This window comes from Phacochoerus africanus, chromosome 1, assembly GCF_016906955.1.
Source record: "Phacochoerus africanus isolate WHEZ1 chromosome 1, ROS_Pafr_v1, whole genome shotgun sequence".
Classification (NCBI taxonomy): domain Eukaryota; kingdom Metazoa; phylum Chordata; class Mammalia; order Artiodactyla; family Suidae; genus Phacochoerus; species Phacochoerus africanus.
In genome coordinates, this window is record NC_062544.1 from 156,004,972 (window position 1) to 156,031,178 (window position 26,207).

A 26,207-nucleotide genomic window follows, 5' to 3' on the forward strand; every position below is an offset into this window, starting at 1 on the left:
TGTCCATGGCTCTCTGAGAGGCTACCTGTCTATCCCTTCTGGTGGCCATGACGACAGACCCCCCCCCCCCCGCCCCCTCAGACTTCCCGATCCCTTCCCTTGCTCTCTCAGGTGACTTGGCCTCAGACTCAACAAGTCTCAGGCAAGCCTTCCTTACCAATGGGACTTCCCTCCTGCTCCACCAGGCTTTCCACTGGCCTTGGGTCGAGACCACCAGCCTTTGCAGAGCCCACTCCTCCTTCCTCAGGCAGTGCCCTCACTGGGCTGCGTCCTCACCTCCTCCTTCCTGTCCTGGCTGCCCCAGCGTCTCGTGGAGCCTGTCCTAACCTCATCTGACTCCTGTTGTGGACTCTGCCTGTTCTCCTTGCAAACTCTAGAATGCTGTTCTTCCTGGTCTTTCCCAGCCTCAGGTGGCTCCAGGCCCTTTGGCCCCCTTTCTGCCTTTCCCAAGATGACACTGACCCTGTGGCTTTAGCTCTCAGCTGAGTCTGACAGCTCCTGAATCCAGGTTTCTGTTCCAGATCGCTCTAGGCTGGATACAGCTCCCGCCTCGGCTACCTAACTGCCCTGCTGTCATTTGACTGGCTGTCCCCCAGGCGCTAGAGCCCACAGCATCCCAAACAGACTCATCATTCCCCGACGAGCTCTTGTTCTCTTGATCCCCGTGCTGAAGACCTGCCCCACCCCCCTCCAGGACTCAGTCCAGAGACAGCGAGCCCCTCCTCCCAACACATGCTGGGGCTGGGGTCCTCCCCCTCTGCCTCAGCTCCTGTCTCAATGTCCCTGCTTCACCCAGGGATGCTTCCTCCTGCCAGGACAGCTGGATGGCCCCCTGCGGTGTCCCTGTCTTGAATCTGACTCTCTTGATCCAAGCTCCTATCATCACTCATCAGTTCAACAAACAAGGTTCCTGAGTACCTGCTCGGTGCCAAGCCCAGGGCAGTTTTTCTGGGACTGCAGATGATCTCTTGCTTACTGGCTCAGGATGGCTTGCTCTGACTTTAGCAATGGGTCCAGCTCCTTGACTGCTCCACGCAGACTCTCTGTGGTGATTCTGCCTGGCTCTCAGGACCCCAGTGTGTCCCCAGTGTTTCGGCTCTTGTAGCTGGCCCTCCCCAGACCCATCCCAGATGTGCCCAGGCCCAGAGGTGTGGGATCTTGGCAGCCTAGGTGCTCCAGGGGTGAGCATGGCTGTGTTCTCGTGGGTGCTGAACAATCTACATCCATGGTCCTCCTCCATCCTCTCGTGCCCTTCCTCCAGGGGCTAGGGCCTGCATGGCTCAGCAGCAGCAATGCCCAAATGGGCAGGGGAGGGCAGGACAGGGCTGGCGAGAAGAGCCCCACCAATGTGGTGGACAGGGTGAAAGCATCAGGACTGTGGGTAGGGTGAGGGATGAAAAGGCCTCTGTCCTGGGCCTTCTGTCCCCCATGCACATGCTGTTGAAAGGACTTTTGGACTATCTATCCAAGGGACTCAGGATACACTCAGGAAGGGTCTGGGGAGAGGCTTTGCCACCCTGGCTCAGGGAACTCCAAGCCACCTTGGGGGGTAGGGGTTTGCAGGCAGAGGGGCTGACTCTCCTACCTGTGAGGCATAGGCGTCCAGTTTCTCAAACTGCCGCAGGTCCAGGGGCATGGATTTCAGGCTGGAGCGATCCCAGGGGTAGGCTGGAAACACAGGGAGGCTGGGTCAGCGGCTGAGTCTGGCTGCCAGGACTGCCCAGCCCAGTCCCTGTCTGAGGAGCCATGACAGCCTGACCTTCAACACGGTTCCCCAGATTGAAACAGTGTAATCAAGAGCCAGATCTCCTAGAAGAGTTGCTGGGTCAAACTGGCTTGGGAAGCGAGGCATCCCCTCTAGGCCTCTGGGAGCCTCATCGGAACAGAAGCAGACCCCAAGTCAGCAGTAAAGAGAGTGACTGTACCTCCATAAACTCAGCAGTCCCAGGAGGACCGATCCCTTCTCCCACCCCGTGGTTTCCTGTGGATTCCTTGCTAGCTTTTCTAGGAATGAGTGCTCTGTGGGGCCCCTCCAGGCAATGCTGCTGGCCCCTGATGCCCTGGCCATGGTGTCCGGTGGGGGACCTGCCACAGCAGGGTGTCCTGGTGTAGGAGGGGGCATGGCGGAGCTGGGCCACCACGGCCTCCATCCGGTGGGTGCATGTGTCACCCAGATAGGCTTCCTCCTATGGACCACCTGCACCCCAAGAAAGTTCTGGTACCAGGCATTCAAGGTGCTGTGTGTATGGGGCCCGAGAGAGGCTGGGCCTCAGAAGCGCTCCACTCCATCCAGCCTTTCTCAGAGGGAGCCTGGACACAAGCCAGCCCCAGGCAGCTGCTGTGAGGCTAACTGACCAGTGGTCAGGCCAAGCATTGGAAGGACGGGCAGCAAACCCCTGTCCCAGCCCAGAAAAGAGCCTGGGATCTGGCTGGCTCTTTTTTTTTTTTTTTTTTTGTCTTTTTGCCATTTCTTGGGCCACTCTTGCGGCATGTGGAGGTTCCCAGGCTAGGGGTCTAATCGGAGCTTCAGCTGCTGGCCTACACCAGAGCCACAGCAATGCGGGATCCGAGCCACGTCTGCAACCCACACCACAGCTCACGGCAACGCCAGATCCTTAAGCCACTGGGCAAGGCCAGGGATCGAATCCGCAACCTCATGGTTCCTAGTCGGAACCACAATGGGAACTCCTGGCTGGCTCTTTCTTATTCAAGGCCCCTGAGCCAAGCTGACCAAAATCAGGCAGGCTGGGTGGGAGGACGGGGGGCGGAGAGAAGGATGGAGCCAAAGAGGCACTTATCCCTTGACCCAAGTGGATCAAGTGTCAGCCCGCTGTGTCAGGAGCCTCTGGGGACTGGCTGAGTGAGGGGTGCCAACGGGGCCATAGGAGGTGACAGCAGGCCTGGGAAAGTGGCTGACGGGGCTGCAGAGGCCTGAGGTCTAGTCAGGCTGCCCTCCCCCTCACTGGGAGGTGTGAACCCGGGCCCTGACCTCTGTGGGGCACCTGGAAGAGTGGAAGAGATGGCAGATCAGGGGGGAAGGTCGGCCTCACGCTGCTCCCGGGAGGGTGTAGGTGGGAGTCCTCCGCAGGCAAGCGCAGAGCAGGGGAGGAAGTGCCTGGTGCAGGGCTGCACCTGCACGGACCCACACGTCCCTCGAGGACTGGGAGTCCTGAGTGCTATGGACCCAAGAGAGGTGGCGAGAGGGTGGGGCTGGTGTGTCATCACCAGCTCTGGCCTGAGCTGCTCCACAACCCTCTCTGGACCTGCATTGGGTGCAAGGCCATGCCAGGTGGTTAGGGAGCTGGTTGGCATCTGGCCACAGAGGAGCGCCCAGCCTCCAGTCAAGTTCAGCTGTCTGGAACAAGTCAAATGGATCCTTCTGCATTTCCCCACTGCTGTGGGTCCCTTCCTGTTGGGGTCCAGGCCTTCTTCTTCCTTCAACCCCAGACTGGATTTGGCCACTTCTCCCTGTTAACATCAGGCAGTAGTCTTGGCCGTGGGGGGGCAGGAGGGGGTTGGTTCCTTTGACCCAAAGCCTCTGACACATCCAGGATCTGAGTCTGTTCCTCTGCTAAGTGGGGGGCAGGGCAAGCACTGGGCAGGCAGGCTGCACACATCCTACTGTGAGTCTATGGCCTCACCTGGCAAGAGAGCATTTTATTTCTTCGTTTTCTGCTCCTCTACAAGGACCAAGACATTCCCTGGACCCCCCCACCCCCAGCCTTCTGTCCTGGACAGTCCTACCCTGAGGCAGCCTTGAAGCCTGGTGCCATCGTGGCTCACATGTCCGGTGCTGCAGCTGGGGTTTCTGGCCTCCCGTCACTCAGGTCACCCCATTGCCTATCCTGGGTGGTCTGGGAGAGGCCCTCATCTAGCCGGCCCCTCGAAAGGGAGTGGGGACACAGCAGTAGGCCCTGCCAACCTTACTTCCCTCTCGGTGCTCTGTCCCCCACAGACTCTGGCTCCTGCCAGCCTCTGACAAGGGCTGTCATGGTGACCTAAGTGGATGTGAATTGGACTTGCACATTTAACAAGCTTCAGCTCTGCAAATGAGGCCTCCCTGCCCCCATTTCCAAGAAGGATGGCATTTCTAAAATGGGGACTGAAAACCCTATTATTAGTTTTACCCTTTCTGGGTTCCATTTTACAATATCTGAACATTAAGAATATCCATAATGATTTATGCCTCATTAAATTTACTTTCTGAGCAGATGACATAAGATTCGAACATGATTTTGTATAAATACATTTACAATATCAGTGACATTAACTAAATAGTCTAAATTTAAGCAAAACAATGGGAAGAAGTACCAAATTGTATGGAATCTTAGATGCCATCTAGTCTCCTGAGGAGGAACTTTAGGCCCCCTGGGAAGGTCAGTGAGGACCAAAAGCAGGATTTGAACCCAGGGGTTGTCTATCAGCCATTCAGGGTTTCTTCCGCTTCCCAACCCTGCTGATTCTCATTCCTCCCACCTTACATATGCTTGGCATTCCATTTAAAGTTAGCAATTCTGAATTCTGTTTTTAATATATTTCCCCTAATGAGCTGCCTTATTATTGGTGGGGTTTATGCTTCAGCTTTGAGACCACATCTGGTGTGTGAGCTTTTTACGTCTCCACCTGTGTCCATGGCAGACTTTGCCAAACATGACACTCCTGTCCCCTGAGCCCAGAGGTGGCCCCACTCTCATCACAGTGCTCCAGAGAGCCATTTCCAGATGACTGCAGACTGGCCCAGAGAATGGCCCCCCAAAGGGCCCTGCAACTTACCATGGGCATCTTTCCCTCCAGGCTGCCGGGGTCTTGTGTTTCCATTTTTATCACCTTGTAAACCTATAATGTCCCCAAAGTCAAAATAGAAACGCTTCAGAAGAAATAGAAATGCAAGCACAGACGATTCTATGGGTGGTGGTCCTTGCTTCTGAGCCCTCCTCTTCCCTCTCCGCTCCCAGCACTTTTACTCCCATCCCCACCCACCACTGAATTGCTGCTGGGCTTTCCCTGGACTTTCTGGTGAGGGAGAAGGAGGTCTTGGAGCCAGGCAGGGGACGACAAGAGAGAGAAGGGCAATCTGTGAGCAGAGGGAAAATCTGCTGGGACATTAATACTTGGGACTATTCAGTGGGTCTGCCTGGAGCCCTGTGCACCTGCCCTGCTGCAGCTGCTCTGCCATCTTGGAACACAGCTGGGGATCCTGAGCTCCAGGGACCTCAATGCCAGATGATCCCAGGCCAAGAACTGACCATGGGCTGGTATGAGAGTGAGGAGAAGAGAAGGGGAAGGTTCAAGGACAACCAAATCCAATACATCCAGGACTGTTAAGGCAGAATGGTCCCCAATTGTTATTAGATCCCTAGACAACAGGAGAGAATTTCCTGCTGATTTGAAACCAGGTCAGGAAGATGTGGGTCCCTGATGGAACCAGGAGTAGGGAGGGAGATGCCAAGGAAAGTTGTTCTCTGCCCTTGAAGGCCACTGTGGGCTGTAAATACAACAACAGAAAGTTACAAATGTACATAAGCCATCCTGAGAAATAGCAAGCCTTATCTTTCTTTTCTTCTTTCTTTTTCTTTTCTTTTCTTTTTTTTTTGCTTTTTTTTTTTTTTTTTTTTTTTTGCTTTTTAGGGCTGCACCCATGGCACATGGAAGTTCCCAGGCTAGGGGTCGAACTGGAGCTACAGCTGTCAGCCCACCACAACAACACAGGATCCCAGCTGTGTCTGTGACCGACACCACAGCTCATGGCAACGCTGGATCCCCCACCCACTGAGTGAGGCCAGGAATCAAACCCACATCCTCATGGATACCAGTTGGATTAGCTTTCACTGCACCACAATGGGAATGCCTAGCCTTATCTTTCTTACATCCAAATTTGTTTCCATCTACATTCTTTGGTAGAGTGGTGGTGGTTCAAAATAGTAGCCATATTTATTGTGTAGTTACCATGCCTAGTTTGTACTTTTAGTAAACTTTTAACCTCACAAAATTCTACAAGGGGCTTTGAATTAGTTTCCTCTTTTTAGAAATGAGGAACTTGAGTTCAAGAGATGTTAAGCCACTTGCCTGAGGTCACACAGCTGAGATCTGAACCCAGCCAGTTGACTCCAAAGGCCTGCCCTCTACCTGCCTGTCCTCCTAAACTCCTGGCTGCTTGCTTGGGGCTGTAGGACCAGGAGGCTGGAGGAGCTGCCTTGACCCACCGAGTGGACATGGAGTGAACTTCAGCTTTGGCTGTTTCCCCAAGGCCCCTGTTTAGCCACAGGATGGGCAGAGGCGGGGACAGGAGGAGACACCAAGAGCTGGGTCAGGGCCTGTGCCCACTGCATGGAAGGAAGCCAAATACAGTGGAAAAAATGCAGGCCTCATTTGGACCTAGGTTCTGACCTGCTTCGAACCTGGGTGACTTAGGCAGTTAGCTCACTTCTCTGGGCCTTTGCTTAGCAAAGAGATGGGGATAATACCAATGTATATTGAAGAGGTTAAAAAGTTACTGAATGTACAGTGCTTAGCACACTGCATACCACTTTTTGGGCAGTCATCAAATGGTGTCTAAAAACACCACCACTCTTGTGATGAAATTCATCTTTAGCTAAATGCATTATACCTCATACCTAATTTTCCAAATACCTAATGGCAGAGACCCAAGAAAAGGGGTTGCTGAGTATGGAGAAAAGAGGGCTCCAGGATGAAGCTGCCATGACTCCACCTGTTCCCAGTAGGCAGACCGGGCCACTCCTCTCCTTCCCCCAGAAGGTGCTCAGGCTGGGCTCTGGCCCTTGCAGCTGCCCTCAATCCTCCCTGCCAACCCTCCACACATGAGCAGCCCTGTACGTACGTACGTACGTTTAGCCAAGGAGAACTTCTTGAGCAGCTGGGGCATGGCATCTCGAGGGTGGACCTCCACAGTCAGCTGTGTCCCTGCAAAGGAATAGGAGGTGATATGCTCAGCCAGAGGCTGCCAGAAAGGGTGCAGGATCTCAGGACAGATGCTTGAACAAGAAAACACAATTGGTTTTAGAGCTTTCTTTTGAATATGCAAGTAATTCTTATTTTAAAAAACAAACAAACAAAAATGGAGTTCCCATTGTAGCTCAGTGGTAATGAATCTGACTAGTATCCATGAAGACACAGGTTTAATTCTTGGCCTCGCTCAGAAGGTTAAATGATCCAGTGTTGCCATGAGCTGCAATGTAGTTTGCAGATGCAGCTCAGATCTTGCATTGCTGTGGCTGTGGTATAGGCCAGCAGCTGTAGCTCCAATTCAACCCCTAGCATGGGAACGTCCATATGCCGCAGGTGCAGTCCCAAAAAGGAAAACAAATAATAAATAAATAAATAAATAAGCAGAGAGTTTCCAGATCTGGGCAAGATAGAGTAACATCTAAGTAAACCTTGTCTTTGCCACTGAATGCAATGAGAAGCATTGGAGAGAATGCATGGGCCAACTATTTGAGGACTCTGGAAAGTAAATGATAGAAGGCAAATGGGGCAGAAGATTGGAATTTAAAGCATCATCAAATTGTCAAGAGTTGACCATTCCCCTCCCCCTGTGGTATTAACTAGATTGGGTTCAAAGGAAGGTCTAAACCTAAAAGTGCACAATGGATGCAGAAAAAAAAAAGTGCTCTGAGAGAAGCCTTATCTTCTGGTCTATGGAGTGAGAGAGGAAAACTCTAATTAAGAGTCAGGGAGTTTCCGTCGTGGCTCGTGGTTAATGAATCTGACTAGGAACCATGAGGTTGCAAGTTCAATCCCTGGCCTCGCTCAGTGGGTTAAGGATCCGGGGTTGCCATGAGCTGTGGTGTAGTTCACAGACGTGGCTTGGATCCCGTGTTGCTGTAGCTCTGGTGAAGGTCAGCAGCTACAGCTCTGATTAGACCCCTAGCCTGGGAACCTCCATATGCCATGGGTGCGGCCACAGAAAAGACAAAAAAAAAAAAAGAGTCAGAGTGGGGGAAATCCCGTTATTTTTTCCACCTTTTTTTCTGTTATCTCCTGACTTGGCCCTCAGGCAAATTCTGCTGGTAGCAGTGCAGCAGTGTATGGTGGCCCAGCAGGCACCTAAGTCTTTGAGAAGGGTCCAGTGAAGCTATGATTCCCAAGGGTGTGGGGGAAAATACTCATTGATTTTTTTCTCTCTCTGTTTTCCACCAATTGGTTCCGGATGCCGACACAGTTGTAAGAAGTATCTGAAAGGGCAGGGAAACTAAAGCCCTAGCTTTTGGGCCAGAGCAGTGGGAAGTGGGCTGTCAAGAGGAGGGAGCTCAAGAAAGCACTTCCATAAAGTAATGGATGGACTCCTATGGTCACTTCTGCATGAATGGCTCTCATCCATGTTGTGCATGCTTGGATCTCATCCTACACATCATTCCACAGCCTTTGAGAAGTAAACTATGGGTAGACCAGTGCTAGATTGGCTGCTGGGGGGGGGGGGGTGCATATGCAGGGCATATCTGTAGAGCACCACAAATGCTACAGTCCCAAATTACTCACTATTGAAAGACCTTGGAAAATGTCAACTTAAAAAGGAAAAGAGAATCAACAGATGTTAACCCCATGATGACTCAAATTTTAGAGTTATCAGACAAAGACTTTGAAACAGTCATGATAACCATGCTTTAACAAGTGAAGGCAAACAGTCTTGAAATAAATGGAAAGATACAAAGTATCAATAAAACTTAGAGGATGTAAAGAAGAAACAAAAATTTTAGAATTGAAAAACATAGTAGTTTAAAATATTGTCTGGCTATGCTCAAGAGCAAAATAGATATGACAAAGGAAAGAGTCAGTGAGCTTGAAGATAGATCAATAGACATTATTCAACAAGAACAACAGAGAGAAACAGTGAACAGGGCCTCAAGAACATGCGGGACAATACCTAAAGATATAACATTCATATCACTGAGATCCCAGAAAGAGAGGGGAAATAGTGTGGGGCAGAATAAATAGTTAAAGAAATAATGACAGAATAATCAACAAAACCAAGAGCTGGTTCTTTGAAAAGATCAGTACAATTGAGAAACCTCTAACCAGAGTGACCAACTGAAAAAGTGATAAAACACAAATCAAGAATTAAGACACCAACATAACAATATCATGAATGAAATTAGGGATGTCACTACAGACCCCATATATATTAAATGAGTAATAACAGAATAGTATAAACAGCTCTGCACAGATAAACTCTTCAATTTAAATGAAATGGAGCAATCCCTTGAAAGCTACAAACTACCAAAACTCACTCAATGATTAGATAACCTGAATTTTCCCATATGTATTTTAAAAACTAAATTCGTAGTTCAATATTTTCCAAAAACACAAAACAACAAGCGAACAAAAGCCAGTCCCAGATGGTTTCACTGGAGAATTCTCACAAAATTTTAAAATTGACACCAATGGCAATTTTTCACAAGAACCTTCAGAAAACAGAATAGTGGCGAATAATTTATGCCTATTGTATAAGACCAGCATTAATCTGATACCAAAACCAGACAAAGACAGCATAAGGAAGGAATACAACAGACCAATATCCCCTAAAACATCAACATCAAAATCCTCAACAAATATTAGAAAATTAAATCCAGCAACACAGTGAAAGAATAACATACCACAACCAAGTGTGGTTTATTTGGAGAGTGCAAGGCTGGTTCAATATTTGAAGGTCAATGAATGTAATCCACCATATTAGAAGACTAAAGAAGAAAACCCATATGATCACACAAACAGATGCAAAAAAAGCATCTGACAAAATTTAACATCCATCCAATAAAACCTCCCAAGAAAGTAGGAATAGAAGGGAACTTCTTAATCTGAAAAAGGGCATCTACCAAAAACCTAGAGTTAATAGCATATTGAATGGTGAAAAGTGGAATACTTTCCTCCTAGAATTAGGAGCAAGACATGGATGGCCACTGTTGCTGTTTGTAATAAACACTGTCCCCAAAATCCTACCCAGTGAAATAAAATAAGAGAAAGAAATAAAAGTCAAATAGATCCAAAAAGGAAGAAATTAAACTCTCCTATTCATAAATGACAGGACTGCCTACATGGAAAAATCCAAAATAATCTACAAAATTACTTCCTAGAATGAAAAGGCAAATTTAGGATGGTCACAGAATACAAGGTTAGCACCCCCAAATCAATTATATTTACATTAACAATAAATGATTAGAAATTGAATTTAAAAATTACTGTTTCCCATAGCTCCAAAAGATGTAATACTTAGGTTTAAATCTAAAGTGCAGTAATTTTATGCTGAAAACTAAAAAAATATGATCAAACAAATTAAACAAGACTTAAATAAGTGAGGAAACATATTGTGCTCATGAACTGGAAGATGAATATTGTCAAGTTGGCCATTCTCCCAAAATTCATCTATACGTTTAATGTAATTTCAGTCAAACTCCTTGGAGGAGTTTTGTAGTTATAGATACAGGCAGAATGATTCTAAAATTTAGATGGAACTATACAGCAACTAGAATAACCAAATTCATTATGAAAAAAAAAATGTAGGAGGACTCCAACTGATTTTAAGATGTACCATAAAAGCTATAGTAATCACAAGAGTGTGATTTTGGCAAAGGGATAGATACACAGCCCAACGGAGCATAATAGAGTTAAGAAATAGACTTATGCGAACATGGCAAATAGACTTTTTACAAAAGTTCAAAGACAATCCAATTAAAAAATGGGTAAAAGAACAGGTCTATCACCAAATAAGAGTTTACAGATGTTCAACACTGTCAGTAACAGCAAAATGCAAATGGAAAGCGGAACGAGACATCACACCTATTGGAAGAGCAGTAATAAAAAACAGTGATGATACTATATGCTGAAAAGGTTGTGGAGAAATGATATCTCTCACATATGCTTGGTGGGATTGTAAAATGATATAGCCACCCTGGAAAATAGTTTGGCAGTTTCTTAGAAAACAAAACATGTACTTCATATATGACTCAACTCAACTATGACTTCATATATGGGCTTTTTTTTTTTTTTTAATCCCAGAGAAATGAAAATATAGGTTCACACAAAAACATATACACAAATGTTTGTAGAAGCTCTATTGATAATCTCCCCAAACTGGAAACAACCTCAATGTCCTTCGGTGGGTGAACAGATAAATAAACAGCTTGTAGTATAACCATATCCAACAAACTCCTAGAAGGGATGGCAGGATGTGACTCCAAAGAGTCTGCACAAGAGAATTTGGGGCGGGGGAGAGGTGTCTGTGTGACAGAGCTGCTCTATATGTTGATTGTGGTGGTTGTGACATGGATCTATGCACGTGTTAAAACTCATAGAACCGCACACCAGCAAATCCAGTTTTATTTTATGTTAGCTTAAATTAAAATAAAATTTAAAAATACCAAACAGAAAAGCCAAAGCAGAATTAAGACAAAACAAAAACCAGAATGATATACAAAGATGTAAAGTAGAAGCTAACAATGCAAAGCAGGATTATAATAAACATGTTTTGTAACCTGCTTTCTTCACTTAAGTTTTTATATGTCAGTGAATGTAGTCACGTCATCATTCTAAAAGCCTGCATAGTACCCTATTCTATAGATGGCTTATAATCACTATAAGCAATTGCTTATAGAGATTATAAGCCATCCTTTTTTGTTGGCTATTTAACTTTTTCCAATTATTTTGCTATTATAAACAATGATATGATGACCAAACCATTCTGATAACATCATTTTAGACCTTTTCAAAATCAGTTCCTTTGAATAATTTTTTTTTGGCCACACCCATGGCATGTGGAATTTCCACGGACAGAACTTGCATCACTGCAGCAGCTTAGGTCCTTAACTCTGGATCTTTAACTTGCTGCACTGCAGAGAACTCCTTGGATAAATTCTTAAACATGGATATAAGGGTATAGAGATTTTTTAAGGCTTTTTTTAGATACTGACAAACTTTTCTCATGAATGATTTTAAGTTTATGATCTTCCTGACAGTGAAAGAGAATGTCTATTTTGCTCATCCCTGCTGTGTTTGATGACTTCCTCCCAACAAGAGGTCTTTTATTTCTTCCCCTGCATTTGGGCCGGCCTTATGATGTGGTTTGGCCAGTTGGCATATGGCAGGAGGGATGCTCTACAAGCTCTGAGCTGAGGCCTAAAAAGACTTTGCAGCTTCCACTGCCATTCTTGGGATTCCAGCCATACCTGCCATGTGAGTGAGCCAGGGCTAGCCTCCTAGAGGATGAGAGACCACGTGGAGCAGAGCAGAGCCATCTCAGGTGGGGCCTCCCTAGACCAGCTGCTCTCCAGCCAGCCCTCCATCTGACCACACACATGAACAAGCCCAGCCAAGAAATGCCCAGCCAACCTGTAGACCTGTGAGCTGGTAATTGTTTTAAGCCACTGAGTTTTGAAGTAGTTTGTAATGTAAAAATAGATCACTAATACACTTACTGACATTTGACTGTCATTAATCCTTTGTTTTTATCAACAATGATTTAAACAACAAAGACACATTGTTTTTTTGTGTTTAATTTTCAAAGTAACATTTTTTCATATATTTATTTGCCATTTTAAATTCTTATTTTGTGGATTACCTATTTTCCCATTGATGTGCTATTTTTTTTCCTTACTGATTTTCTAAGAGCTCTTTTTATTAACCCTTTGCCTGCTAAATGTGTCTGCACAAAATAACAATACTGATTTTCTCTCATAGCTCATAAACTTGCTTGGCATGCCGAAGAAGATCACTCTCAAACAGGTACAAAGGGGGCAAAAGGTACAATGGGGGCTTCCAAGGGATTACTTTGAAGGTGTTAACATTCATTTTGAGTGTAGTTTCTAGCAGTTGCACTGTCAGAGAAAATCAGCATGTGACTTGACAAGATAGTAAGCATTTCAGAATTCAAAGCATCATTTGTATCTGATCAGAGGAGCCAGTACCTTCTTCAGTGGCAGCAAATGCTGCCTGTGTGTCCGTCCCTGATGCCCAAGGTGAGGGTCTGTGCTCACCCCTGCCTTTCTTTCTTTTCCTTTCTTTTTCTTTTTTTTTTTTCTTCTTAGGGCTGCACCTGCAGCATATGGAAGTTCCCAGGCTAGGGGCTGAATCGGAGCTGCAGCTATCGGCCTATGCCACAGCCACAGCAACAAGGGATCTGAGACACATCTGAGACCTATGCTACAGCTTGAGGTAGGATTCAACCTACATCCTCACAGAAACTAGTCAGGTTCTTAATCCACTGAGCCACACCAGGAACTTTCATCCCTGCCTTTCCACTTTCTCCCCTTGAAACACTCGAAGTTCTCCCAGTGTGTGCCAAGCTGTGCTTTGCAGCTAGATGCCTTGTGAGGAAAAAGGATTTGAGAAACAGGCCCACTCTCTCCCCTTTTGCAGCTTGCAATGCACAATTCACTGAGAAGTATTGCAGCAAAACAGTCTACTTGATCCAGTACCATTTTGGAAGTTCTGGGGCCAGGGATCAAACCCACACCACAGCAGAGACCCAAGTGTGCAGTAGTGACAATGCTGGGTCCTTAACCCCCTGGTACTACTTTATCAGACAAAATTTGGAAAATGCTGGGCTAGAACAATCTCCAGAAGCTGAAGGAAGCTGCAAAACTCACCCATCTATTGGTCTTGGGCTCAACAACACACCTCTTCCCCAAATTTCTCCTGATGTTCAGGTATTTCCGACCACTCCCAATCCAGCCGTGTCTCTCTGGTTAGAGAACTAGCCAGCTAAAAACCAAAATGCTCTCCAAGCCCTTCAGAGGGTGGGTGCTGAGCCTGCCTTACACTCACCGCAGGCCCAGATGGAAACGCCACGCATCACCATTTCTCTCTTCCTCCTTCCCGAACTGCCTCTTCTCTCTCCCCTCTTGGGCAGGGGCTGACTTCCTCCTGAACCCACTCCTGGCTCTGCTCAAAGGGGGGCTGCTGAGCATCATTCCCCTAGGGAAAACAGCAAAGCTCCCGGCTTCCCTGATGGGCATGGGGCTGTGTTGCCCGCTCTCATTCCCAGCTGTGTAAAGCCACTTCCGGGAGGCTTCCTTGCTCCAGGACAGGCCTGGGCAGGCTGGCCCCAGGTGAGCAGGTTCATAGTGCAGCTCCATGCTTCCTAAAAGTGTGAAGTGCTAAGAGTTTGCCAACTACAATGTTCCCTTATCCAATAAAAGTATTTTTTTTTAATTTTTAATTTTTAAATTTTTTTTTAGGGCCGCACCCATGCCATATGGGAAGTTCCCAGGCTAGGGGTCTAATTGGAGCTGTAGCTGCCAGCCACGCCAGAGCCACAGCAATGCAGGATCCGAGCCACATCTGCGATCTACACCACAGCTCAAGCAACACCTGATCCTTAACCCACTGAGCGAGGCCGGGGGATCGAACCCGCAACCTCATCGATGCTAGTTGGGTTCATTAACCGCTGAGCCACGATGGGAACTCCCAGGAAAAGTCTTAATTGAAGGGAAACATTAATTTCCTCAATCTCCATGATAAAGAGTGGAACATCATTTGGAGCAAAATTTAGGGAGATCTAAACCCTGCATACAGTCAGATACCACTAAACTAATCTGAGTCACAACCAAACCCGAAGGAGGCCCTTCCTGGGACTTGAGGTCACCTGGCTGGCTCTCCCCAGTTCTACCAGTTGTCACCCAAACAGCATTTTCTGAAGCTCCCGCTTTGGCTGTCTTAGTATAAAGCGCATCAGCGATGATTTTCTGCTGAGAAGTGGTTCCTAGACCTTTTTCCCAGATGCTGCCATCTCTCTTTCCCCTTCTCTCCCCTCGCAGACGTGGAGATGCAGCAAGCGAGCCCAAGCGTGTCCACGGGGGGCTGCCCTGGGCTTGCCTTATACCTGATCAGAAGAGTCCTCCCACCCCACAGCTTCTCTCCAGGTCTCTGTGGGTTTGAAGCAGGCTTTGTCTACAGGTCTAATCTGCTCCAAATACCTAGTGCAGAGAGGGCAAACAGATCTTGTGTTGTTCATTAACTCTGACTGATTGGAAGTGGCTGCCTGGAGTGCTTATCAATTAGCAAAGATTGTCAGGTGTGTGCGGGTGTGTATGAATGTGAATGGGCGTGTGTGAATGTGCGTGCATGTGTGGGTGTACATGTTGGGGGGACCGCTGTGGGATTCACCTCAGATATTTGCCATCAGTGACTTAAGGTGCTCCTTCACTCCCTCTGTAACTGGCTGTCACCTTTAGCAACCCGGAGGTTTGCCTTGGAGTTTTTTCCTGCAGCAGCTAAGAGTCACAAAACCTCGGCTAAAGCCTTTGTAATTAAGACAACAACAAATCCCCAAACAAACAAAAAATAAATATGAAACAGCCCCTGGGTGAGTGTTCAACAGAGGTTTCTCTGTGCTGTGGTTTCTGTCCAGAGTGTGGGAGTCAGCGTTTGCACAGGAAGTGTAACTAGGACTTCCCAGGAACAGCAAGCTGGATGATGACAGGGGACAGGCCAGCTCTGCAGACCCCGCACCAGGTACTGCCAGATGCAGTGGGAAGGCAACTTCAGCAGCTCTAGCTACAGAGTGACAGCGAGTGCACCAGAGCTCAGGGTGTGTGATGAAGGGCGCCTCCTGCAGCCCTGACTGATCCAGGGCTACCCGTGCTTCTTTCTGCAGAATGGAGCCCAACCGAGGTGTCCCAGGTCTGGGAACACGGCAGTTGGACCCTAGCGCATGCATGGCCAAAGGAGGCACAGCGTGTCTGCACGGGGATGAGGGTGGATGACCCTAAAGGAAGAATGGGAGCCTCGACGGACCTCTGACCCCTCAAGAATAACTTTTGGGGCCTGGGGTCACTAGGGCTCCAGTGATCACTCCCCTCTCCTTCAACCCACACACCTATTTCAGAGGAATCTTCCAAAGCCCTCTTCTGCAAAAAGATCCAAAGGTTCCAGTGATCTTTGTGTCACCTGTTGTATAAAATTTGTCACACCCAGTGTCCCTCTGCTGGGAGCTCTTCCCCAGATGCCACATGACTCGCTCCTTCACTGCCTCCCTTACTCAAATGTCACCTTCTCAGGGCAGCCTTTCCTAACCACTCTATTTTAAATTGTCCCCTGTGGTAGCTGCCTGATGGCCCTTGGAGATATCCATGTCCTAATTCCGGGAACCTGTGAATGTTACCTTATACAGCAGAGAGGACGTTGCAGATATGAGCGAGTGAAGGTTCTCGTGATAGGAGGGTTATCCTGGATTATCGGGGTAGGCCCAGGGGAAATCACCAGGATTCTGAGAAAACAGAGGGAGATTTCCCTCTTTGAACGGAGAGAAGGCAATGTGACAACTGAAGCAGAGACCGGAGTGACGCAGCCACAAATTTGTCAAGTGCCAGCAGCCTCTGGAAGCCAGCAGAGTCATGGAAAAGCTTCTCACCCAGAGCCTCCAAAAGGAACCTGCCTGCCCACTGAGAAACAGATTAGCCCATTGAGATGGGTCTAGGACTTGGGGTATCAGGAACTGTTAAAGAGAATATATTCTGTTAAGCCACAAGTTTATATAATGTGTTATAGCAGCCATGGGGAATTAATACACACCTCTGTGTACTCCCAGCCTGCTTCCTGCTTTATTTTCTTCCCTGGCCTGATCTGACACCTTGCATTTTTCCTGTTAGAGTCCTCTGTCTCCCTCACTAGGTGTCAGCTTCATGGGGACAGAAGCCTTTGCTGTGTGTTCTTTTTGTGGAATGAATGGGCCAGCATCCGTGTGGACTCTGGCTCAGCCCCAGAGTGGGGCAGCCTCTCCCTCACTGTGGTCCAGGCTCCTGTAAGACCTCTGCACCCATCCTGACTTACAAAGGACCCGTCCTGCTGGTAGGATGCCAAGACCACCTTCCTGCCTGCGCTCTGGAAGCCTCAGATGCCGGGAAGCTGGCATGTAAGTAGCCCACGAGAGCTGGGGTATGGTGTGCCAGGCGAGGCTCCGGTGATGGGCAAGCCACATCCCAGTCCCCGCCCACCACTGTCCCCAGGTCTGGCAGGAGCATCCCACTTGAGGACAGCAGCATTCTCAGTCTTAGCTTTCTCCCCCACGAACAGGGAAAACACCAGGACCCCATCAGGGGGTGTGGCCAGAACCAAGCAAGATAAGTGGTCTTGAATCCACTTTCACTTCAGTGAGGTGTCGCTTACTCTTGTTTGGGGTGAGCTGTGTGCTACTAGTCCATTTTGGAAAAAGGAAGGGCCCCGGGCTTGGGGTGTTCAGGTGGGTAGCTGGTCGAGGTGGGCCTGCTCAGTGGGCTCTGGGGTTGGCCCTGGGGCCACTGCCCCAGGAATTCTGCCCTAAAGGGATACTGACCCAGACTGCAAGGAGAGTTGGCCACCTCCTGCTGACAGGCCCTTCCTCACTCCCTGCCAGTGTTTCTCAATGGGGACAGTGGGTTAGCCCGCATTTCAGGGAGCAATTCCTCGAGACGCTCCGAATCTTCCAGGGCTCCTCCTCCGCCCTGGCTGTAATCCTTATAGGTTAGGACATCCGTGCTGAGAGCAACAGTGGTGACATCTCAGGGCCAAGGCTATGAGAGGTCTCAGGCACTAGGCCCTGAATCTACTGAGTGCAGAGCAGAGAAGCAAGGTGGGGGTGGGGGGAGGTTAGTGGGGGGGGGTCTCCCCCGGCCTCTCTTCCAACTACAGCTATGGAGCCATCCTGTCTCTACCCCGTCGTGCTCTCAGGTCCAGTCCACTTCACGGTCAGCACAGGCACGCCCTTGCCAGTCTTCCTGGAGCACCCAGAACCCGTACTGGCAAAGAGAGGATTCTTTTCTTTTTTTTAATGACAGTCAATATTTCTAAAGTGAGGATTCTTAAAGAAAGGCCCTCTCACTCCCCGGGGCTGAGTTAAACTCGCCCCTGGGTAGAAGGCTCCAGAAGGCTCAGTCCCAGAAGGAGGGGCCCCGGGAACCACTGTGACTCAGGAGGAGGGAAGGCGTGAACACGCCCAGCCGGCAGGGGGAGGCAGGTTTCCAGGGTGGCTGCAGACGCAGAGCTGTGTGAGGAGTAGCAGTTGAGGCCTTGGTGGTGGTTGGGGTTGGGGGACAGACTGCCCCAGCTCCGACCCTTGCTAGTGACATGAGCTTGGACAAAAGACAATTATTCTAAGCCTCAGTTTACTCATCAATCAAACAGGACTGTTGTGAAGCTTAATTCACATGTGAATGATCATGTACGTGGCCTGGCAGGATGCCTGGCGTGAGGTTAGCACTCAGCAAACATTAGGTACAGTGATGACAGCCAGGGTGATGATGATGACAGCAGCAGCTTCTGTGGCCCAAGGACTTTATCTCTCTATCCCATGACACATGCCGCCTCTCAGGGTTTCCCATGGTCTGTGGGGGAGGGGAAGGTGCTCCTGTACCCACAGGGCAGAGAGGACCCTGCTTCCCACAGTCTACACTCTGTACCTGCCGTCTCTGGTCAGGACAGCAGATCCAGGCACACAGGAGCTGGGGGAGAGGTCACAGGTAGTGGCGAAACCTTACCTTGGTTGTCATAGGAAGTGATGACCTGGGTCTGCTGAAGGTGCTGCTTCTCCACCAGGTTTCCTATTTAAGGAAGACAGAGGGACCTGTAGTGACCACTGGGCCCGTGGTGGGGTGGAATTTTCCCAGGGCAGAGCAGAGGGCAGCAGGGGTGGGGGGTGGCGGTGGCTCAGCTAAGCCCCACCTGAACATCTGGGAGTCAGCAGAGCTGCACACATGAAACCAGAGCCAAGTCCCTGGGAGTCTGCGTACACATAGCCTCCTGGTTTCAGCAGGTGTAGCAGAGGCTGGGTTTCTTCTTGAGAAGCTGATGATGTCTCCCATGGGCCAAGTGACCACAACTCCTGACTCCGCTGTAGCCAAGCCCAGTCCCCAAAGTGCAAAGGGATGACTTTCTGTGGAGGTTCTACCCCAATCACGAGTGCACAGCTTGGACTTTTTTTGCCGAAGACCCCATGGCCAGGGTGGATCAGACCTGGGACTTGAACCCAGGTCTCCTGACACCTAGCTCAGCCTCCTGCCTCCCTCTGAGAAGAATGGTAGGGGGTAGCCTGCTTCCTACTCCAGCCTAGGAGATGGAGTGCTTGCAGTCTGGTTCGGTTTCACAAACATTGGCAGGGCACCCACCATGTGAACGCTCTGTCCACACACTAGGGATATATATATATATATATTTTTTTTTTCTTTCTTTCTCTTTAGGACCCCACCCTTGGCATATGGAGGTTCCCAGGCTAAGGGTCCAATTGGAAATACAGCTGCCAGCCTACACCACAGCTACAGCAACATCAGATCCGAGCTGTGTCTGTGACCTACATTACAGCTCATGGCAACGCCAGGTCCTAAACCCACTAAGCAAGGCCAGGGATCAAACCTGCAACCTCATATGGTTCCTAGCTGGATTCGTTTCCACTGCGCCATGACGGGAATTCCACATACTGGGGACATTCATGTCCTCGGGACACAAGAGCCTAGTGGAGTCAGCTCTTGGAAGAGGAGCCCCTAGGCTTACCTGCCCCTCTATGGGAAGCACACATCTTCCCTACACCTCTTCCTTTCCAGCTGCTGCAGTGGCCTGGTCTTGCTGAGACTACCCTTGAACCTCTGCTTCAGAGGGATGGGGGCAGGGCTAGGGAAGGGCCACTACCACCTGGCTTGCCATCTTCTCCACTGACCTCCCTGCTGGGCTGCAGAAAGGCTGTACCTGCTACTGGATGTGACCCCTGGGATCAGTGCCTGGACCTGGTGCAAGGATGCCTCTGGGAGGCTGGTCTGATCTGGTTCCATTCATATGACATTCCTCGTGTACTCAAGCACATCTGACACTCAGCGTTTCCCATGCCTGGGCCCAGGCAGAAGCCATCAAGGTGGGTGGATGGGTCATGGAGCTGGGCTGGATTTGCGATCTACCTGGCAGGGTCTTGCCTTGGGAAGCCCGCCTGTTCCACCCTTCTCCTCTGAGCAGGCCAGTCAGGACCCTTAGCTCCCTGAGCCTGAGACTGGTCAGTCAGCCAAGGGCCAGGACCACTGCCTGTGCCAGCCCAGAGTGATGCAGTGTGCTGGGCAGGAGCTCCAGGCCAGCCCTAGGCGAGGGCAGGGAGGCTGCCTCCTGCGGGCACAGCTGGCCGCATCTCTGCTCGGCTGGCCGGTGGAGGAAATAGGATCTGAGAAGGGAATCCTCAAGGAGGATGATTGGCTGGCATAGCTGCTGTGGGATATTTATAGTCAGGGCTGCACAATTAGTTTCCCTGTAGCAGTGAGGCGCTGGTCCCTGTGCTGCTAGGCAGACTTCAGCCAGGACCAAGGAAAGCAGCCAATCACAGCAGGGGAAGCCCGTTGCTGGGCAAGCTGGTGGCTAGGCCTCAACACCTGCTGCTTGGAAAAGTCTGGAGCACTCAGACTCCCCCCAACCCTGCCAATGCCCCAGCCCAAGGAGTGCACAGGGCAGCAAGAGGGGGGACATGTGCCCTTTTGGACCAACCCCATGTTCAGCCACATTTGTGCACACTCCACCAAGCACAAGCCATCATCTCCTTCCTTCTCAGATGAAAGCCATCCCGTTTCCAGGGCTGGGCAGCCTGCTGGTTCCTGGGGCTGTGTGCCTTAAGCACCAGCAAGACAAGTATGTACCTTGGACTTCACCATTAGAAAACAATTTAATTCTAACTTTAATTGCATGCATGCAAGCATGCCACTTGAAAACATTTTAAGAATTTTACTTTGAAGTAAATTTTAAAATACATATGTTGGTGGAGGGCTGGGACAGTCATCTTTGCCAGGCTCAATGCCTCTGTGCAGCCTCTCTCCAACCCCACATTTACCAGAAACTCTCAGTTCTTTGGTGGTTTTGTAAGAACGATTTTAATCAATCTCTTTATTGGCTGCCACAATGTTCGAAGACCTACTTCATGTCTTTAAGAAGAGTCCTGTAAGTCTTGTACTAGCCACCATGTCTTCTCTGTGTTTTGTTATAGTTTTTCCACTAAGCTTCCCCCAAACCAGGAACCATGAAGATGGTAAAATGAGGATGAATTCGGTATATTTCAATCCTCTCCTGATGTCATAACATGCCTGAGGAGCTATCAGATGAATTTCAGACAACTCAGGCAAAGTAAGAGCAGCCGCAAAGGAAGACGCTCTGTCTTTCTCCTTCCACATGGCCCACCAGCCCTCCCACTAGCCAAGCATGCCTGCCTGCATGGGCGGCTAGGTGCTTCAGTGGCTGACAGGTCTCTGGAGGTCTGAAGTTCATTGTAATTCTTAGGAGCCCACAGCACAGCTTCGCTCACTTTGGCATCTCCTTCCACAGAGCTAGAACTGGTGCATCTCCCATGTGGGGCCCAAAGGTTGAGGAAGCCATCCCACCTAGGCATGCTCAGCAGCCAGGACTCTAAGGGTGGTTCCCTGGGGAGGAGTGTCTTGAGAATGCTCCAGGGGTGGGGTGGGGGGAACACAGGCAAGCTCCTTACCTCCAGGGTGAACGGGAACCCTTCCTGGCACAAAGTAAACCGCAGCCCTTTACCGAGGGAATGAATGAATGGATTTACTTTTACAAGTTCATCCTCCCTTTTTGTTACTGTCAGGAGGATGGTAGGGCAAAGCTGCTTGTTCTTGTTCAGCTGGAGTCTATTTCCCCATTTGTGGAAGGTCACGTGGGGTGCGTCCTTCCCACTAGCCTTTGATGTCTGACTGAGCCCCTCACCGGGCCCTGATTCTTACTAGAATTCCCACAAGCCCACAGCGCAGTTCCATGGGAGGCTTAGGAATCTCAGGAGGGCACAGAAGAGGGCCTAGTAGAATGGTCCATGCATGGCATTGCCAGAGAAATCCTGGGCCTGCAGGGCAACAGACGCCTGGCACCATAAAGAGGAGGCTTTGGAAACCGATTTCTCTCAGATCTTATTGTATTCTGGATCCCAGGCCAGGAGCCACAGAACCCTTGACTGGCATCTCCCCAGGCCTGGAGTAATACCACCCAAGGCAGGCTGCTGTCTCCTCTGTTCAGAAATATTTTCAAAAGATGGATGCTCTCATGACCTGAGAAGCCCCACCTCCCATGGGAACACACCCAAACCCACCATCCCAAATGATGCCAAGTTCTTCTTTATAGCTCAGCCAGAGAACAACTGGGTGCTCAGGTTTACAGCACTACCCACCCCAACACCCGAGAGCCTCCAGGAAACTGGGGGACTTGATGCCAAGGAAAATTTTCCAGTGTCACAGCGGCCCCAGAGGCTTGGCTGTCATGAGCAACCACTATCTGAGTGGTTAGATGTCTAGACTAGTCTTCAAACAAGTGAAACCCAATGCTTCTAGGCATTCTTCAATGTGTGGAATTCCAGCGATAGGAAAGAAAATAACATGAAAATGAGATAATTTACCATGTAGGTCACTTCCTTCTAATTTCTGCCATCTCCGGATTCCGTTTCCGATGCCTTGGAGTCCTGTGAAGTAACAAGGACCAGCATGAGCATCTCCGAGGTGGAGAGATGCAGGCCAAGTGAGTAATGCCTTAGATGCAAACAGATCCTGGCTAACGTGGGGTTGGTGGAACTTAGTGCCTTTGGGATCTGAAGGAGGCTGCCCATGAATGAGATGCACTTGTAAGAATGAGCACAACCCTCCGCATTGGCAACATTAAAAAAAAAAAAAAAGATATTACAAAGGTCATTTTCAAGGGTGCTGGGTTCATTATCAGGATCATCCAGGGAGGATTTTCACAGTGGAGATGGCCCTTTGTCACTCCCACATCTCCACCACATAAATAGAGAATCATTATTGTGAAGATATTTGCCATTCATTTTGCCTGCCAACTCCTGTATGTGGTGACTCTCCCACTTTTAGAGTCTTGATATGGGGCAGGGAGTGGACAAAGATCGGAACTGATAGATCCTTACGGAACCAAAAGTGATGGTGGCTTGCTCTCCCAGCCTCCCTTGCAGCTAGAGCAGGGGCCTGTGTGGCCGAAGCATGACCCCTGAGATGTGCCTTCGTCCTGTTCTGTCTAGGGACCTGGTGAAGCAACAGGGAAGGGAATGGAAGCTCTCTCTCTCTTTCTGGCGGCGGCTGGAAGTGGTGGCTGCAAGGTCGAGTTCCTGGCACACAACTGGCATACATTCTGGCAGTGCAAGCAACTGCAATAAAATGAAGCTCTTGGCACGGAAGGAGCATCTAGGGCTCCTTGGTGGCAGTGGAGGCTTCTTCACCAGATCAGCTCTGCTGTGCAGCTTATGGCCATGTTCCTGGAAGCTCAGCCTTCGGTCTGGTTCTCTAGCCCTTTCCACCACTCTGAGTAGCGCCCCCAACCCCCAGACCTTTCCTGACATACTACTTTTCTGCAGAGCCCTCCATGGCCAGTGTCTGGGAACCTTCACCGATACCCAGAGGTGGAATGCACACACGTCCCATTGACTTTGGGGGTAACACCTAAGGCATCAAAGCTCTTTCAGACCTGGTGCAGGCAGCTTTAGGCTACCTATTCCACTCCAGGGGAACACATGTGGCCCAAATCCCTGGTGCACATGCTCCTTGCCTCCTTGCCCCTCTCTTTTCTGCCACAAGGACATGGCAGAAAGCCACCCTCTGTCAGTCCTCTGCATGTGACAGTAACCTAGCTTTGCTCTTTTCTGAGGCGATCAGGAACGTATACCAGTTGTGTGCCAGGAACTCCTCCTCTGCAGAGCTGGGGAAGATCCCCTGCCCAGCGGGGGGCCTGGAGCAGGCAGAAGACAGGAGGGGACACCTGGAAGTGGGTGAGGTGTGCTTTGGATCTTCGTGCCCCAACAGGAGGCTTTGGAATAAGTTAATCTTATTCAGCATTTCACCTCCTTAGCTGTGTCCCCAGGGTTGGGCCCATGGGCTTGCTGAGCCAGAGTCTCCTGAACATCACTGCTGCCCAGCAGGCCTCAGAGGCCATGGACTCTCCCTCTGCTCCAGTGCAGAGCTATCTTATGGTGAATAAGTGACATGGATCTCTCTGCCACCATAGTGTCTGGAAGAAATATCCATCAAGAAAACATCAGCAGAGGGGGCTTAGCAAACAGGGGTCTTCCTTCTCTGAGTTACGGTCATGAGTGTGAAGTGCATGGGTCTAAAATCATGTAGGGTTTGTGCTGGATACCTCTTAGAGCAGCCCTGACTCCTGGCATCTCTGGGCCTTCTCTGCGTTCCCCACCCTCTCATTCTAGTGTCACAGCCTCTCAGAGAGATGTGATCAGAGGCAGAGAGGGAGGCGGGGGCTCGAGGGCTGACCTGGAGCTGGACCTCATGGTATCTCTGGCCTCCTGGACTGCAGTGTGTGTAGTAGGAGCAGCTGTATTTCCATCAAGGAAGGCCAATAGCCTCTGCCAATTTCCTCATTACAAATACCCTCAGTGGGCCATTGCCCCTTCTCCCAGGGGTAGCTCTGAGAATTAAAGACTTGACTAACCTAAACAATTCCTGGGCCCTCAATCCCTCCGGAGACTGGGGTGCCTGTCAACGTTTTCGGCTCTCCAGAATCTTTTTCTTTCTGCCACCTGCCTCTCAGCAGGAGTTACAGGGCAGCTGTGGCCTGTGTGGCTGGTGAGGGCAAAGCCATCCTTGGCACCCCTGCTTTAGCTGGGCAGGTGGAAGGTGGATGTTCAGTGTGCACAGGGGCTGTGGGGACAGAAAGGACAGGGACAGACTTCAAGGAGCGCTGGAGCTGGAAGGGAGGCAGGAGGCAGAAGTCATTTTATCTTGAGGGTTGGCAAGCTACACCCCCAAAGAACCAGGGCACAGTCTGTCTAGTGCCCTCTCACACCTGCCTCCTCAAGGGCTCCTGAGGGCTTCCTCAGAGACCCAGGATCTAGTGCTTTCCGGATGTATGAGGGGCTTATTTAATCTCCATTAGTATCCATCTCTGCACTCTTCATGTTGTGTCCTGATCTCTAGAGAGTACAGAAGCCAGAGTCCTGCTTTCCACAATCACTCTATGAACAATCACTTTATTTTACCAGTCTACACCTTGCCAGAAAGTCTGTAGGACAAGTAGCCAAAGTGGGGAGAGAGCAGATTTCAAGCCTAATCATACCCAAGCTTGTGTGCCTTTTACACCTTGCACACCTTCTACTGTAGGAGGCTGGGGGAAGGCTCAAGAAAGGGGACACCGAGGTCCACTGTGCAAGGACACCAAGGGAGTACCCCATCTCAAGGTCTGACTCAGCACACGATCCCCCTGGGTTCCCGGTGCCCTGCAATGTGGCCTGTGGGGATCAGGCCTCCGCCACGCAGGACTCAGGCCTGAGGCTCTGGTCTCTTTCCTCCAGGGCATCTTCCAACCTGATTTGCACCCTTCAAAGAGTGACTAGGAGGAAACTGGCTCCCGGGGCTGACAGGAGCACCGCAGGCCTGCACCAGGGAGTCAAGCCGGGGCAATCACCGGGCTGCGCGTTGCCACGGGACGCCAGAGCTGCTGAGCGGAGGCGCAGGCAGCCTTAGGGAGCAGGTCGGCCTCGCTGACCTCGTTCAGGGGCACGTGGGGCGCCCCCCGGCGGGCAGACCCTGGGGCGAGGAGGTCGAGGGACCCGGGGCCCGGGCCCAGGCCGAGCGCGCGTTACCTCCTCTGCGCTGCGGCGGCGCGCCCGGGTCCGTCTGTCGGTCCGAGTGCGCGCCCTGTGCGGCGCGCCGCTTCTCCGAGTGCACGATCAGCAGCATGTCGATGGACACGGCGTTGCTGTCCTTCTTCAGCTCCATGGTGCTGCCCGCTCCGGCTGGCGCGCCGCGGCCGCTCGCGAGGCTGCCTGCGCTGCAAATGGCCCGTGCGCGCCGCTGCCCGGCGCGGGAGATGGCGAGGGCGCGGGAGAGGGCGCTCCCCGCCGCCCTGCCGCGGCTCCGCGTTTTGCTGACTCTGCCAAACTCGCCATTAGGGCCCGCCCGAGGGGGCGCTACCGAAATGAAGCGGCTCTAAGTCACCTTTGTAAGGCAATTCCCCGCCAAGGCCGTCGCGGAAGTGCCTCCCTCCCTGTGCCCCCCGGCTTCCCTCCCGGAGCGCGCGTCCCGGCCCAGGAGCTGCTCTCCAGCCGGCTGGGCGCTGCCCCATCACGCGATCCCCTGGGCCTTCCTGAGACGCCAGCAGCAGATCTCCGAAAGCCACAGAAGATACAGAGATCGCACAGTGCTGTCATCAGGAGGAGTCAATGCAGGAAAAGGGAACCGGCAAGGGGTCTGCAGATTCAGTTGCAAGGGGTGGAGAAATTGGCCAAGTTTTGGCCTTGACTCCACACCTTC

At 50.4% G+C, this 26,207-nt stretch overlaps 1 protein-coding gene across 1 annotated transcript in view; it reads right to left on the reverse strand.

Annotated features, from left to right (window-relative positions):
* The window catches only part of KY (kyphoscoliosis peptidase), a 46,574-nt gene extending 20,841 nt beyond the window's left edge, over positions 1 to 25,733 (reverse strand). Inside the window, exons 1-6 of the mRNA XM_047754674.1 lie at positions 25,538 to 25,733; positions 22,340 to 22,402; positions 18,462 to 18,524; positions 6,847 to 6,921; positions 4,774 to 4,836; positions 1,586 to 1,668 (exon numbers count right to left, since the gene is read on the reverse strand). Coding sequence (XP_047610630.1) covers positions 1,586 to 1,668; positions 4,774 to 4,836; positions 6,847 to 6,921; positions 18,462 to 18,524; positions 22,340 to 22,402; positions 25,538 to 25,673 — 483 coding nt within the window. The 5' untranslated portion in view covers positions 25,674 to 25,733. The remainder of the gene's footprint in view (positions 1 to 1,585; positions 1,669 to 4,773; positions 4,837 to 6,846; positions 6,922 to 18,461; positions 18,525 to 22,339; positions 22,403 to 25,537) is intronic.
* Between the last annotated feature and the right edge of the window lie 474 nt (positions 25,734 to 26,207).